Raw genomic sequence first — 16,524 nt, 5'->3', positions numbered from 1 at the left:
TACCATCCCTTTAAAAATAGGAATAAATCACCCAAAAATTAACCATTCCCTTTATTAAGACATTACAGTTGTAGAAGCAAGATGTGTGTGAGTCATATAAACGTTCAATAAAAGGTTGTGAGCAGGTCTTGATTGTTTTGTTGTGTTTGTGGGGTCACATGTGTGCTTCCTCATCGGTGTTGCTCCACACAGGCCTGCGTTTCTCCAGGAACGCCCTGACACCCTCCTGCCCGTCCCACAGCGCCAGGTTCTCCACCATGGCAGCAGAAGCACAAGCGTACGCCTCGTCCCGGCCCTCGGACATCTGTCTGTGAAACACACTCTTCCCGAGAGCCACCACGGGCCGGCTGCACTCACACACACGCCGGGCGATGGCCAGTGTCGTCTCCTCTAGCTGCTCCTCACACACCACTCTACTGACCAGCCCGTGAAGAAGAGCGTCCTGAGCCGAGATGGGGCGGCCCGTCAGCAGCATCTCCATGACCACCTGGAGACGGCGAGGGGACAGCATCATACTCTATTAGTATATCAGTATTAGCAACTTGTGTTTTAAAAAAACAATTATCAAAGTTTACGGTAAAATTGTAAATTACAACAGTAATTTATTTTAGTCTTTTTTTATAATTGGTTAAAATAATAATAATTATTGTCATTGTATGGTTTGATAACAGTATTATCGAATATTATTTTTATAATATAACTAATTCAAAACCGTAATATTTTTCTTAGTCTTCTTGTTTATTAGTTTAAATAATAATTATAAGTTATTATATGGTTTGATAATATTAGAATTATTTTACATTACAATTTCAATTTACAACAATAATATATTTTTGTCTTTTTTATAAATTATTATTATTATATTGTTTGATAACAGTATTTGATATAGTTATCAAATATTATTTGTAACTAATTCAAAACTAATATTTCATTATTCTTGTTTATAATTATTTAATAAGTTATTATATGGTTTGATAATATTTTTTTATTTTACAGTACAATTTTAATTTACAAAAGCAGTGTATTTCAGTCTTGTTTTTATAATTGGTGTTATAATAACTATTATCACATATTAATATTTACAATACAATTGTAATTTACAACAGTAATATAAAAGTTAAAATAGAGTTAATAAAACAGAGTTAAAATAATGCTAATAATAATAAATCATAATATGGTTTGATTATATTTGATAATATTATAATTTTTAAATAATAATAATAATAATTAAATATATATATTGCAGTACAAAAGTAATTTACAAAATAATATTTCAGTCTTTTTTATAATTAGTTAAAAAATAATCATCATTTTTATTATTATGCCTATTGTTATTTTGTTAGTATTAATTATTATTACTTAGTGCTGTCAAATCGATCAATCGTGATGAATTGCATCTAACATAAGTATAAATATTTAATATATATGTGTGTGTGTATATATACATTATTATATATTATATATAAACATATGTTGGATGCGATTAATCGATTTGACGGCACTATTATTAATGTGTCCTTAAAGGAGAACTCCGGTCAATTTTAACATTGAGCTCATTTTTTTGTACATTTGGAGTGCTGTCAGTACAGAGAACAACGACAAAAATCGGTGTTGCCTACACCGTGTTATCCTCTTTTTAACATTTGCACCCTGTTGACTTCAATGGGGCAAGTTTTAAACCTGCTTTTAGCCTCTTAACATCCTTGATGTGTCATTACAAGTGCACAGTCAATGTGAGTGATTCCTTCTGAGTGAACACGAGTGAATCTGACTGCAGTAGATGTGAAAGATATGAATAAAAATGATGTTAATTCAGCCAGCGCAAATACCTGTATTTACATCCTGTTTTCGGTCGAAGTCCATAGTAATCGATTGTCGAGTTCTCCACTGTTGCTTAGCTACCTATGATCATGCGCGTGAACTCGACAATCGATTACTGTGGACTTCGACCGAAAACAGGATGTAAATACAGGTATGTGCGCTGGCTGAATTAACATCATTTTTATTCATATCTTTCACATCTACTGCAGTCAGATTCACTCGTGTTCACTCAGAAGGAATCACTCACATGACCTGTGCACTTGTAATGACACATCAAGGATGTTAAGAGGCTAAAAGCAGGTTTAAAACTTGCCCCATTGAAGTCAACAGGGTGCAAATTTTAAAAAGAGGATAACACGGTGTAGGCAACACAGATTTTTGTAGTTGTTCTCTGTACTGACAGCACTCCAAATGTACAAAAAAATGAGCTCAATGTTAAAATTGACCGGAGTTCTCCTTTAAATTATAATTTCTTTAAAACATTATCTTCTTTAGGCCCATTTAAAGTGTTAGTGAAGGCTTTTTGACGACCCTCGTATAATTCATCCGGCCCAATCTTGCTGTTGCGGCCGCTGGAGAGGTAAATTCACCTTTCTGGGCATCGCTCGGCCGATGGCCACCGCCGGCGTGGAGCAGAACAGCCCGACGCTGACGCCAGGAGTGGAGAACGTGGATTTATCCGTCGCGACAGCAATATCACAGCTGGCAACTAACTGGCAACCCGCCGCCGTGGCAACACCGTTCACCATAGCGATGACCGGCACCGGCAGATCCTGAATCAGGGTCATGACCTTTGAGAAAAGTAGAGTTAGTCAACCGCACTGACCATACACTGTGAAACAAGATGGACGCCCCCTCACTCTCTTCCAAAGTGAAGTCGCCAAAGTCCTAATATGGCGCTGACAAACAATATCTTCAGGATTTTTTAAACTCAAATTACAGATATAAGCTATCCAAAATACAACTTACAATATATTAAATACAAAGTTTATAATGGCTATTATTTTTTTAATAAATAATCATTTATATTATAATGTTGGTGTACTTGCATATCAAGAAAAGTTTTATCAGACGGGCTGCGGTGTTAATTTAGCATAAAAAGATTGCATTTGTTTTATCGAAAAAATGTAATTTCATATATTGTATTTAAATAAGTCAAACACTTCTCCGGTACCTCTTGGTAAATATGGCTGTTGTTTCAAGGGTTTTCCAGAACTTCAATTTCAACAAGTCAAATTCAAGTACTTTAAGCACCTTGTACGAACCCTGTGTACAGTAAGTGACCTCTGACCTCTGAGCAGGTCTGGAACACCCTGATGTGATGCTCGCGACCCTGGGCAGAGGTCAACTCCTTAAGGTCATGACCTGAGGAAAACACAGGACCCCGCGCTGCAGAGAGAGACAGAGTTAGTGTGTGTGTGTGTGTGTATGGACAGATGTTTCTGAACGCATCTTTCTATAGATTGACTGTGAATGTTTTGCCTGATATGATGATGACGCGCAGGTCTGGTGTGTGTGTGTGTGTGTGTGTGTGTGTGTGTGTGTGTGTGTGTGTGTGTGTGGACCGATATTTTGCCTGATATGATGACGACGCGCAGGTCTGGTGTGTGTGAGTCTGTCAGGAGGTTTTCTCTCAGAGACTCCAGCATGGACAGAGACAGAGCGTTCCTCTTCCTGGGGTTGTTCAGGATAATCCTCCTGTAATCAACACACACACACACACTTCAGATCAGATCTGATGCTTCATTTTAAACCACTGATTCCTAAATGAATCGTTTGAAATTATTCTTTTAAAAAGTGATTGTGAGCAAGTCTATACAAGATATTTACCTGATGAAATATAATATACAGTCTCAGCTTTACTGGAAAAATGCATATTCACCTCAATAACAAACACACAAAATCACACAATATTCAAGCCTAATAATGTTTTGCTTGTGCAACTTTACTTACAATCAATTACAGTCAATGCTTTAACTTTTGGTTAATTAATACAATGACATTTAGACAATTTAAGTGACCAAATGCTTTTAATGTTACTGGTTTTAATGCAATTTTGCTTTGTGCAATAATATCGATTGGTGTATTTCATTTATTTTGGGCCTGTCGTTATACAGAACAACTGTGGAATATTGGCACATTTATTCATGATAATATCCGGCCAAATGTAACGATAACTCTTATTTTAGGACACTATGATTTGTTTTTTTAAGAATTTAAAAATAATTTGGACATTATTTTCGTTTTCTTCATTTATTATTATATCATATTTTTCTGTCGTTAGCAATTAATAACTCATTTTTCCCCGTGTGTATTCTGTTGACAATGGGTGTATTTTTGTTCAGTTGTTTGAATACACACAAAATGTGTATTATAAAGGTGACTACTTTTTTAGCATTAATAAAACAAATAACATCGAGCGATGCGGGTCAGAGGTCACGCAAGAAGTTCGCACCTGATTCCATCCTGCTGTTTTCTCAAGGTCAGAGAGGAAGAATCAGCGCTCATCTTCCTCATCCAGATCCTCCAAACCTCCCCGCTGGACTTCACAAGGTTTGACGCTTTGTAAAACCCGCTTACAATCATATTTAATCACTGCAGAGAAAGTAAATAAGCACGGGGTAGTGAAGACAGTGACAACACCGGAAGTGCATTTCAGCTGTTCTCCAAAATAAAGGTGTTCAAACATTGAACATTTGCAAGCAAATACATCGCAGTTTTAAGTGCATATTTTGTTCCATTCAACACAAAAGAACTTCAAATAACATTAAAATGTTCTCGCTGCGTAATGTATGTGTTGTGACCGTGCGGCGTTTCGCGCGCTTATATTTATTTTGTTATTAAAGTGTCTGAATCAACGAGGCTTTAAATATAAATCTGTTTAAATTGTGTTCACTAATGGAATGTAGCTGCGTTTGTTATAAATTATTTGCCCGTGCACCATGCGCCTTAATAATTAAAAAAACAAAAAAACAATTCTTAAATCAAATTTAAAAATAATTTAGTTCACCACAGGAGGGCGTTCGATCAACACATTGGACTTTTTAAAATTATATTACTTATTTGTTTATTTTAACAAATCGGGAGCTGATCGGGAGGCTGTACAATACACAGAGAATGATTCAATCCATTTTTCATAATTTTCCCTTAGTTTAGCCATCCAACAATATATTTCGTCTTAAAACGCCAGATGTTTTCAATTATTTATCAAATGATTTTAATCAATAAAAATAATTTAATAAAATGTTTTAACAGCAATGAAATAATTAACAGCAGTGTAATTCACATAATTCACCACAGGAGGGCGTTTAGATGCGAATATATATATTTTTATTATTGAACAATAAGTCATGTACAAACAACATGGCAACAAAAATATATAATTACATAATGACAGTAGAATCAAGTGCAAAAGTGCAAGTAGACGGTCAATCGTTTCCCGAATCCCGCAGCAAGAATTATTATTATTTTTTTGATTTTTTTTTTTGTATCTTTCAGGTGATAGTCTAGTAGCCAACTAGGTGAACCCGGAAATGTTGAGTACACCAAAGTTTTATTGCAGAAATGTGAAGTATGGGTCCCCAGCATACAGAAACTGCTGGATGCTAATTTGCATATGTTGAGCAATTTGCCTAATTAGCATTATTAGCTTAACCGTCCATTTGACCAGATATTTTGCACTGTATGGCTAATTTCTACAATATATGAGTGGTTTTAGAGGATGCTGATTTCATTTTTGCCATTTTCAGATTTCAAAGAGCTAATTTTATTACATATTTTGATTTATTTAGGCAAAATCTGATTACTTTCAGTTATAATTTTAGTTTTTTTTTATGGTATACAAAATAATCTTACATTTCAGAATCGTGAGTGCTCTTGTGAATATTGATGCGTTGTTTTCAGGGTGTGGTGAGGCTGAATCCCCTCCTGACACTTTTGAAGATTCAAAATTGCTTTTTGGAGAAACGATGAATCTTTGTTAGGCTGAATGTTATGCATTTCTGGAGGGAAAAGCAATGCGGGTATTTTACATAACTTGGATCCTGCAACTGTACGATACATATTAATGGGGTAGCTCTTTAAGACACCCAATGAGATGACATGACCTAAGCCCATCACCATGTGTGATCAACGAACTAAAATATACACTATATACATGCCATTCAAGACAGGCCACGCAAGTCGCTAGGCCAACGCCCGAATGGCAGAAGGGCTGCCCAGGTTGGTCCACAAGTCGCAAGATCCAACAGGGACCCAGTTAAAACTCCGCCAGACCAAAGGCTAACCAAGAGGACCTCACCTCCGCACAGGGCCGGAGTGGGGCCACTTTTCAGCCTGGGAGTTTCAGGCCCAAGACCGGCCCACTTTTTCCATGGTGGAATTCCAAATTAGCACTTTTTCCAAATTGGATAAATGAAGCAACAGTTCAGCTCTTACTATTGTGTATGTCAAAACTCTTTGGGGAAAAACTTGTGACTTTGAGTGTGTGTGTAAAAATAACATAGTTTTGGGAAATGAAACTAGACAGTCTGTTAGAATCTTGTGATTAACGAATGAAGTCATCATTAAGATCAGAGTTTGCTTGTGACAGAGGAAAAGGGTTGAGGCTTTTGAACCAATTGAACCAATCATATTGAAGGTGACATGTTAGTCTTATTTGTTTTCTCGAGTGTATAAAAACTGTTGTATATGTGTTTTTCGGTGGGATTCTCAATGGAATTGGTCTGAGATCCTCCGGCCTTGCTTCTTGGGAGAGATTCCCTGAGAACTGCTCGGGAAGATCTCCTGGCCGTGATTAAAGCATTTAAAGGACATTTGCAGGTCTGTTTGTCAATTTATTCCTGCGCAGGAAGCTAGTTTAGGAAGTAAGTTAGTTTAGGGGAACAAGTTAATACTGAGTTTAGGGAAAAATCTACCCAAGTGGGGACGTCGATTTGGAGACGAGACCCAGGTAGTTAGACTAGGTGAGATATCCAAGTGAGGACGTCGCCAGGAGACGAGACCCAGGTACAGAGTTGGGTGTCCATTCGGAGACACCCCAGATAGTTAGGTTTAGGAAAAAATCTACCACACACGCCTCTCTGGAACAACGTCACACTAACCCATCATTTCACCAACAAATGGAAGTTTTATCAGACAACTAATCAGAAAGACATCACTGGAAACAGCGTTGAAAACAAACATGATAAAAGGGAAACATGATCCTGGGAAAACCCAGACAACTGCTCTGCAAGTAGTCTGGCAAAGAGCTCATTCAAGCCCATTTCTAATCCGTCGAAATCGCAGCACCAATCAGAAACGTTGAGACTAATTCAATTAGAGAGCTCTGTAATTGTAATTGTTACTAGTACTAATTGAATTGTAGAGCTCCGTAATTAAAAATGAATGTAAGTCAGTGGAGACATATGACTATTTGTAGAGCTCTCTAATTGTAATTGTTACTAGTAAGAATTTAATTGTAGAGCTCTCTAATTGAATTCTTACTTGTAAAAATGCAATTACGACGAGTCGCGCTGGGTACAATTTAAGCTAAAACGGCTTGCCATTTAAATCCAACAGATGCAGTGGCCAACTTTCACAAAGCCTGAGCCTTTGTTACTTCATACATCAACATTAGATACAAGCTCTGTGAGGAAGAAAATGATTGTTTACCTTTGAGAAAGTCTGGTCTGTCTTTTTATGAATGTATTTTATTTGAACAGAAGAACAGAAATTAGATTCGATTTGCAGCGGTGTAATTCACTCTAATCTCCACAGGAGGGCGCAATAACAAGAATAGCTCAGTTTAAACAGATATTTTCTTAGTCAGATAATGAAAGTGAAGTATAATTACAAATCCACCTTGCAATATCAGTGATTATCAAGTATTGTAATTGAGTATTTTTACACAATGACAAAAAGTATATCTTAAGGTTTGAACTACAAAAAAAGTAATGAAATCTAATGTGAAAGACCAAACCAGCCCTGAGTTAGGTCTCTGTGATAGAGGATCATTGTTTGATCAAACTTTTTTTTTCATTGTTTTTACACTACAAACAAGATAAAGTGATTATAAAGCACCTTTATTATCTGAAACTCAGTGGTGTAATGGGTAAAGGAGTGCCTTTGAATCACAGCTCTGGAATAGAGACCTGTGATCAAACCCCACAGACACGATGAACATCTTTTCCTCAACCTAAGTTAAGATCAAATCTAAATGATCTAACGGCATCTCAGGCCCTGTGGCTCAGCGGATAGTTGTCTCTCTTTCAAACCAGAAAGTTCTGGTTCAAGCCCAACATTTGCTGAAGTTCTTCATCATTTAACACAAAGCTCTGGATCAAACCTGTTGAAAACGCTTATCATTTCTGCAGTCTCAGTGGCTCAGGAGAGAAAGCGTTGTGTTTTAATCACAGCGTCTTGAGTTCAAATCCCACTATTGCTGACTTTCAGTCTTTCCTATTTAGACAAGGAGTCCCAAAAACCTGTTATTGTTGTGAAGTCCATGATGGGCGAGTGGATAAACACACTCTCTCAGAGGACAGGATTGTGATGAAGACATGGGTTCAAATCTTACTTTAACTGCTTTATTGGAAACTCTCAGGATAATAGTGAAATAGAAGTTACAAATGTACCAGGAGAAAATTAATCATGTCGCCTTCGGTGGTTCAGTGGTAGCGGTACCATCACTGAAGCGAAAGGTTGCCGGTTCTATTCCAGCTTGTTGTTGCGGTTTTATACTCTGTTGTGATTTCAGACTCCGTTTCGAAAGATAAATGTACCAGGAGAACCGGCCAAACCGTGCAGGCGCTGGTGGCGCAGTGGCGGAGTCATGGTATAGCCTTCCCAAGGTCCATGGTTCAAGCCCGGGTCAGGTGTCTGCACACCCAGAAAACCAAAGGGGGGGGTAGTGTGTGTGTGTCCCCCCCCCCGAGGTTTCGGAGTGCCTGTCGCTGTGGTTATGCTGCTTTTCGCTTATTTTTTGCTACGTTTAATAATATAATAAATAAACTTAACTATTTAAAACCTTTTTTTTAATCTTTCTTCATGGACTTTCTTTCTTTCTTTTTTTTGACTTGGACTTTTTTTCTTTTTTTACTTGGACTTTTTTTTTTTTTTTGACTTTTTTCACTTTCTTTACAACTAACTTTTAAAAGTTAACTAACTAAGTAACTGTTTCTAAGTTACTTTTAAAAGTAAGTTTTACTAAGTTTTACTAAGTTACTAAGTAACTTTTACTTTTAAAAGTAACTGTTACTTAGTAAAAGTACTTAGTAAAAGTAACAGTAAAAGTAACTGTTACTGTTACTTAGTAAAAGTAACTAAGTAACTGTTACTAAGTTACTTTTAAAAGTAAAAGTTACTTAGTAACTTAGTAAAACTTAGTTACTAAGTAACAGTTACTTAGTAAAAGTAACTAAGTAACTGTTACTAAGTTACTTTTAAAAGTAAAAGTTACTTAGTAACTTAGTAAAACTTAGTTACTAAGTAACGGTTACTTAGTAAAAGTAACTAAGTAACTGTTACTAAGTTACTTTTAAAAGTAAAAGTTACTTAGTAACTTAGTAAAACTTAGTTACTAAGTAACAGTTACTTTTAAAAGTAACTTAGTAACAGTCACTTAGTTACTTTTAAAAGTTAGTTGTAAAGAAAGTGAAAAAAAGTCCAAGTCAAAAAAAAAAGAAAAAAAAAAAGAAAGTCCAAGTCAAAAAAAAAAAGTCCATGAAGAAAGAAAAAAAGAGAGAAGAAGAAGAAGAAGAAGAAGAAAGAAAAAAAAATTGGTTTAAATTATATTATTAAACGTAGCAAAAAAATAAGCGAAAAGCAGCATAACCACAGCGACAGGCACTCCGAAACCTCGGGGGGGGGACACACACACACTACCCCCCCCTTTGGTTTTCTGGGTGTGCAGACACCTGACCCGGGCTTGAACCATGGACCTTGGGAAGGTTATACCATGACTCCGCCACTGCGCCACCAGCGCCTGCACGGTTCGGCCGGTTCTCCTGGTACATTTATCTTTCGAAACGGAGTCTGAGATCACAACAGAGTATAAAACCGCAACAACAAGCTGGAATAGAACCGGCAACCTTTCACTTTGGTGACGGTACCGCTACCACTGAACCACCGAAGACGACACTATTAAACCAGTTCTCCTGGTACGTTTGTCTATTGAAACTTAGTCTGAGATTGTATAAAACCACAACAAGATGGAATAGAACCAACAACCTTTTGCTTACGGCGACGGCACTGCTACCACTCGACCACCGAAGTCGACTCAGTGTTGATAAGTTCTGGCGCACTTATCTTTCGAAATAAAATGAGTTTATAGATGTATAGGAATCTTGACAGTGTTTTAGGAGTTCAAATATGGAGTGATTAGTCACATGACAATTGGGACTCTGGTGATTGGCTCAAAACAATTTTCTGAACCCATGTGATAATGAAGGAAAGATGGCAGAAGGAAAGATGGCAGAATCCAGGCCATGCGCTTCTGAATAATGATTACCTCTGTGATTGAGGCTTGGGTTCAAATCACACAGCTGAAAGCTTTAAGTGGTTTATTTAAAAATCACAGGTCACACACAAGTAAATAGTGAAATAGAAGTTCCTTCACATGTCTCAGCAAGAGATCTGTGGCTCACAGGTAAGAGCCTCACGGTTCAGAGGATGCTGGGTCTCTGCGATAGGAGTGTGTGTGAGCGGTGTGCACCCAAAGGAGGGGGATACCAGTGCGGTCTCCCCCTGGAGCTTCCGGCACAGTCTCCAGCAGCGGTTATGCTTTTGGACAACAGGGAACAAAAAAAAAAAAAGTTAATTGTAAATAAAAAATGTCCCTTCCCCACCTGTTAAGGTTCCCATCATTTGATTTTCAAAGAGAAAAAGAAAGTGATGGGAACCTACATGTTTAGCACAGTAAAACACACAATCACACATCATATACATTACCTGTCCATGAGCAGAAGTCCATCATTACAGTCAATGTCTGTCACACGACTCTGTTGACCCGGGTTTACACTCCACTACACATCACCGATTCTGTAGAGTCACGGCATAATCAAACACATCATTACACACTGTATATCTTATAAATTCAGAATGAATGGGAGTCTATGAGGCTAGACGGCTAAATGTGTCTCTTTCACCCGATTGCCGTTGAGAAATCTCAGATTTGATTGTAGGTTTTGCAAGTTCAACATTGAATGAACGAGTACTTATGTACTTTCGATTTCTTACAGGTTGAGTTGTTGTTGCCCATAACACACTAGCATTCTGCTAATGAACGCTGTTTGGTCAGTGAAGGACTGATTACGACCAGAGATACCGCTTGATGGTATCGTGGCATCCGAAGCGGGACCAGAAACAAAACAGAAACTCGTCTAGCACGTGTGTTTCCCTGTGTCGGCTGTGTTGTGTGTTTCCCTGTGTCGGCTGTGTTGTGTGTTTCCCTGTGTCAGCTGTGTTGTGTGTTTCCCTGTGTCAGCTGTGTTGTGTGTTTCCCTGTGTCAGCTGTGTTGTGTGTTTCCCTGTGTCAGCTGTGTTGTGTGTTTCCCTGTGTCAGCTGTGTTGTCATGCCTCGAGAGAAAAGAAAGTGCAGAGCTGAAAGCACCAAAGTGACTGAAGGATTGCCGTAAAGCAGTATCTCTGGTTGTACGATGTGTATGACGTCATTGACATTTTAAAAGACTTTTTAAAGCAAATAAGTGACTCTAAAAAATCTAACACCCAGCAGTGTGTAATTTCTTTGCATCTGCTTTCGAATACAACATTCAAATTACTAGACAAAAAATTATATCCTGAGAAAAGTGGATTTTGAGGGGTATAGCGCCATAGACCTCCATTCATTCTGCACTCGTCCTGTGAGCGCCCTCATGTGGAGCCAGAGTGGAACTGCATTCGTCCTGTGAGCGCCCTCATGTGGAGCCAGAGTGGAACTGCACTCGTCCTGTGAGCGCCCTCATGTGGAGCCAGAGTGGAACTGCACTCGTCCTGTGAGCGCCCTCATGTGGAGCCAGAGTGGAACTGCATTCGTCCTGTGAGCGCCCTCATGTGGAGCCAGAGTGGAACTGCACTCGTCCTGTGAGCGCCCTCATGTGGAGTCAGAGCGGAACTGCACTCGTCCTGTGAGCGCCCTCATGTGGAGCCTGAGTGGAACTGCACTCGTCCTGTGAGCGCCCTCATGTGGAGCCAGAGTGGAACTGCACTCGTCCTGTGAGCGCCCTCATGTGGAGTCAGAGTGGAACTGCACTCGTCCTGTGAGCGCCCTCATGTGGAGCCTGAGTGGAACTGCACTCGTCCTGTGAGCGCCCTCATGTGGAGCCAGAGTGGAACTGCATTCGTCCTGTGAGCGCCCTCATGTGGAGCCAGAGTGGAGCTGCACTCGTCCTGTGAGCGCCCTCATGTGGAGCCTGAGTGGAGCTGCACTCGTCCTGTGAGCGCCCTCATGTGGAGCCAGAGTGGAACTGCACTCGTCCTGTGAGCGCCCTCATGTGGAGCCTGAGTGGAGCTGCACTCGTCCTGTGAGCGCCCTCATGTGGAGCCAGAGTGGAACTGCATTCGTCCTGTGAGCGCCCTCATGTGGAGCCAGAGTGGAGCTGCACTCGTCCTGTGAGCGCCCTCATGTGGAGCCAGAGTGGAACTGCACTCGTCCTGTGAGCGCCCTCATGTGGAGCCTGAGTGGAACTGCACTCGTCCTGTGAGCGCCCTCATGTGGAGCCAGAGTGGAACTGCACTCGTCCTGTGAGCGCTCTCATGTGGAGCCAGAGTGGAGCTGCACTCGTCCTGTGAGCGCCCTCATGTGGAGCCAGAGTGGAACTGCACTCGTCCTGTGAGCGCCCTCATGTGGAGCCAGAGTGGAGCTGCACTCGTCCTGTGAGCGCCCTCATGTGGAGCCAGAGTGGAGCTGCACTCGTCCTGTGAGCGCTCTCATGTGGAGCCAGAGTGGAACTGCAACCAGTTCAGAAGCCGGAAGTTTACTGAGAGTGGAAGTTCTCCCCTTATTAGACATTCTCTGATAGAACTAAAACTCACTCCTCATTCAAAGAATGCCAGACCTACAAACATCAGAGGAAGATTACAGAAATAATACGCAATGAAAACCAAGAGCAAAGTGTCTAGTCACTGCTCTTGACTTCATTGTTTCATGCCTGTAGTATTTGGACATTTTGAATAAAAATACCATTTTAGAGTCTGTTTTACTCTCATATCCCAATCACAACAGGAAGTAGAAAAGCATGAAGCAACAGGATAACATCAGAGCTTCACACAACCCCTGCTGACTCTCACATCAGTCCAGAAAACACTGCAATATCAACTGAGTCCTTCTACACCTCATAGTGTGACTATCAGAGGGCGATTCATTCACAGACCAAAAAGGTAACGCTGCAACTAGCGATTGATTTGATATGTAGTTCGTGCAAGTCATTTGACAAGAGAAATTGACTTTAAGCGGAAAGTTACTTACAGGTGAGTCTCGTGACACTCGTTTCCTTCATTTTATCAGTCTGTGTGTCGGTTTTATGATCTGCAGTTGAGCTGGAATATGTGCTGATAAAGTGGCATTAAGAGCTGTCATCTTCTCATCTGCAGGATCTGCACGTGTTGTTGTGATTGTCATCATGTCAAGCAGCAGAAGTGTCAGACTGAAGGAGAAACCCGCTTCTGCCGCCGAGTGGAGCGGATGAAGAACTGCACTTTACTGTTGGATTATAGTGGCGAGATCACATCTGAGACAAAGAGTCATGAAGCAGCAACAGAAACCCCACAGATGCAGTGGCCATCTTTCACAAAGCCTGAGCCTACGTTACTTCATACACCTACATTAGATACAAGCTCTGTGGCGCAGAAAATAATTGTATGCCTTTGAGAAAGTCTGGTCTTTCATTTTTATGAATGTATTTTATTTTAATAGAAGAACAGAAATTAGACTCGATCCTGGTTCGAATCCTTCTCTTTGTGGTAAAAATACTTTATTTTCTTTGGTTTTGTCAAAATAAAAAAGACATGACCCCCCCAAAAAAGGAGGTGTAAGAGTGGAAGCCTCAGTGTCTTTGTGGACTGAGTGTCATGCCATCATGTGAGAATCTGAGATTGAATCCCACACTTTGTTAAAATGCTTTTCCGGATAACCAGTTGCTCCACTAGGATCCTGACTAGGGCTCCTCCTCTGTCCTCCATCCTCTTGTCCTCACCACCAATCACTCCATTTGTTGATTTTTTGGAGATCTGACCAGGATTCGAACCGGAAACATCTGAACCATGAGGCAGCGCTCACACCTGTGAGCCACAGATCTCTTGGCTTTCACTTGCTGGAACTCATATATCAATCAGTCAACCAATCGGAAAACCCAGACAACTTCCGGCAAATTTAGATTTGCTCTGCAAGTAGTCTGGCAAAGAGCTCATTCACCAATCAGAAACGTTGGGGTGGGCTTTACACAATGACGATCGCTCTGATTGGTTTTAGGTCTATTCAATTGCACCCAGAGGCATTTGAGCGATGTCCGTTCAACTTTTAAATGCATTATTATATTCAAATTGCAAACACATGAGGACAGTCTCCATGAAAGACCCACTGGCAGATGAACGTGCTACTACATTCCTCTCCGAAACGGTAGGAAATGAAATTAGATTTAATAGAGGATTTTAACTGTGACACGATGATTGACAGGGCAGTTTACGTGACGGGATGCACGCGACAGATCCGTCCGATAAAGATGACGAAGGAGTATGTCCCAAAGCTTGCCTACTTTTTTGTTACACATTCAAAAGTAAATACCTTTTCTTCACAAAAAGAGTACATACTTTTATGGCGTAGTGTAACTTAGGCGAATTGGGACGCAGCATATGGCTTTACACGATGACGATCGCTCTGATTGGTTTTAGGTCTATCCAGTTGCCCCAGAGGCATTTGAGCGATAACTTTGGAAATGAGTTATTAATGAAGCTTTGCCAGACCATAACTCAGTTACTACTGAGAATGGTCTGGTTTTAACCAGGCTACCATGATTCTACAATAAACCAGTTAAAGTTGGACTAGATTCAAAACTGTGTCTCCATCACAGCCTCACTCACAGAGATTGTGTATTTAACCACTCGCCCATCATGACCTGTCTCTCACTGGTGAATGTAACCAGCAGAGGTGGATCTGAACAAAGGGCATCATGATGAAAATACAGCTCCTCATCTCCTGATTAGTGTTTTGAGTGTGTCCAGGCCGGTTTCAAACCAGGATCCTCCCAACCAGGGAGAACATGCTCATACCACTGAGCCACTGGAATTTCGACTCTTTCACCTGGTTTTTTGGGGGGCATGTCTTTTATATTTAGAAAAAAGTGGTGAAACTAAAGCATTTTTACCATCAAGAGGGATTCGAAGTGGGAATTTCCACATCACTGAGCCACTGGGCTCAACTGCTTCCAGGAAAAGATGTTCATTGTGTCTGTGGGATTTGATCACAGGTCTCTATTCCAGTGCTGTGATTCAAAGGGAATCGTTTACCCATTACACCACTGAGTTTAAGGTAAATCATGTGCTTTATAATGTCTTTATCTTGTTTGTAGTGTAAAAACAAAGAAAAAGGTTTTAGCAAACAATGGTCCTCTCTACCACAGAGATTGTGTCGAACTCAGGGCTGGTTTGGTCTTTTACATTAGATTTGATTACTTTTTTTGAAGTTCAAACCTCAAGATGATGCCATTGTGGAAAAATACTCAATTACAATCCTTTATATTTACTGATGTTGCAAGGATTTGTAATTATACTTCACTTTTTATTATGTGACTACACAAAAAAATATTTGTCAATACTGAGCTATTCTTGATGGAAAGACTTGCTATATATTAGCGTGAAAATGCTTTTTGTTTTGTCAAGATCGTTTTATATTTCAGCTTAATATTGCGCCCCTCTGTGGTGATGTGGTGAATTACAGTCTAATGAACTTAAATGCGCTACACTTCTGTAAAAGGGTGAGAGCAGAAAAACATATGAACTGCCAATCAGATCTATTTACACTATCTGTGTTCCGTCCTGTCTTCTGTTCAAAATGTAAATATATATAATTGCAAATAAGACAAAAGAGTGACTTATTTGCGCTAATTTTTGTGAATGAAAACAAATTCAATCCAATGAACTTAAATGTGTTGCGCCCTCCTGTGGTTATGTTTGTGAAAAACATCAATAGAAATCGAGTCGTACTATCTTTCTGCTAGAGGGTGAAAGCAGAAGAATATACTCATAACGCAATGCAACATGAACAGCCAATCAGATATATTTACACCATGTTCTGTCCTGTCTTCTGTTCAAATAAATTGATTTGCAAAACAGTCAAAAGACCTAAAACGATGTGTGCCCTCCTGTGGTAATTTCCATGAATTACACCATTGCAAATCAAGTCTAATAAACATAAAAGAGTTTCGCCCTCCTGTGGTGATTTGTGTGAATTACACCATTGCAAATCGAGTCTATTGAACGTAAAAGAGTTTCGTCCTCCTGTGGTGATTTTAGTGAATTACACCATTGCATATCGAGTCTAATAAATATAAAAGTGTTTAGCCCTCCTGTGGTGATTTGTGTGAATTACACCTGTTGCAAATCGAGTCTAATAAACATAAAAGGGTTTCGCCCTCCTGTGGTGATTTGAGTGAATTACACCATTGCAAATCAAGTCTAATAAATATAAAAGTGTTTAGCCCTCCTGTGGTGATTTGTGTGAATTACACCTGT

General features: G+C 39.7%; 3 protein-coding genes across 3 annotated transcripts in view; 1 reads left to right on the top strand and 2 right to left on the bottom strand.

Moving 5' to 3' along the window:
• rtcb (RNA 2',3'-cyclic phosphate and 5'-OH ligase) overlaps positions 1-16,524 on the bottom strand; it is a 51,184-nt gene that overhangs the window by 18,825 nt on the left and 15,835 nt on the right. The window lies entirely within an intron of this gene.
• Positions 41-4,489, bottom strand: echdc3 (enoyl CoA hydratase domain containing 3). Its single transcript, XM_079870149.1, has 5 exons — positions 4,277-4,489; positions 3,398-3,519; positions 3,113-3,210; positions 2,412-2,612; positions 41-487 (listed from the first exon to the last, which is right to left on the bottom strand). Exons 1-5 carry the CDS (start codon positions 4,405-4,407, stop codon positions 155-157), a joined length of 885 nt encoding a protein of 294 aa, XP_079726275.1. The 5' UTR covers positions 4,408-4,489; the 3' UTR covers positions 41-154.
• proser2 (proline and serine rich 2) overlaps positions 4,360-16,524 on the top strand; it is a 29,374-nt gene continuing 17,209 nt past the window's right edge. Inside the window, exon 1 of the mRNA XM_079870139.1 lies at positions 4,360-4,374. The gene's annotated coding sequence lies outside the window, so the exon portion shown is untranslated. The remainder of the gene's footprint in view (positions 4,375-16,524) is intronic.

The sequence above is a fragment of the Squalius cephalus genome (assembly GCF_949319135.1).
Source record: "Squalius cephalus genome assembly, chromosome: 4".
In the NCBI taxonomy this organism is placed as follows: domain Eukaryota; kingdom Metazoa; phylum Chordata; class Actinopteri; order Cypriniformes; family Leuciscidae; genus Squalius; species Squalius cephalus.
The sequence above is the reverse complement of the archived record's forward strand: the minus strand, read 5'-3'. Positions and strand labels throughout refer to the sequence as shown.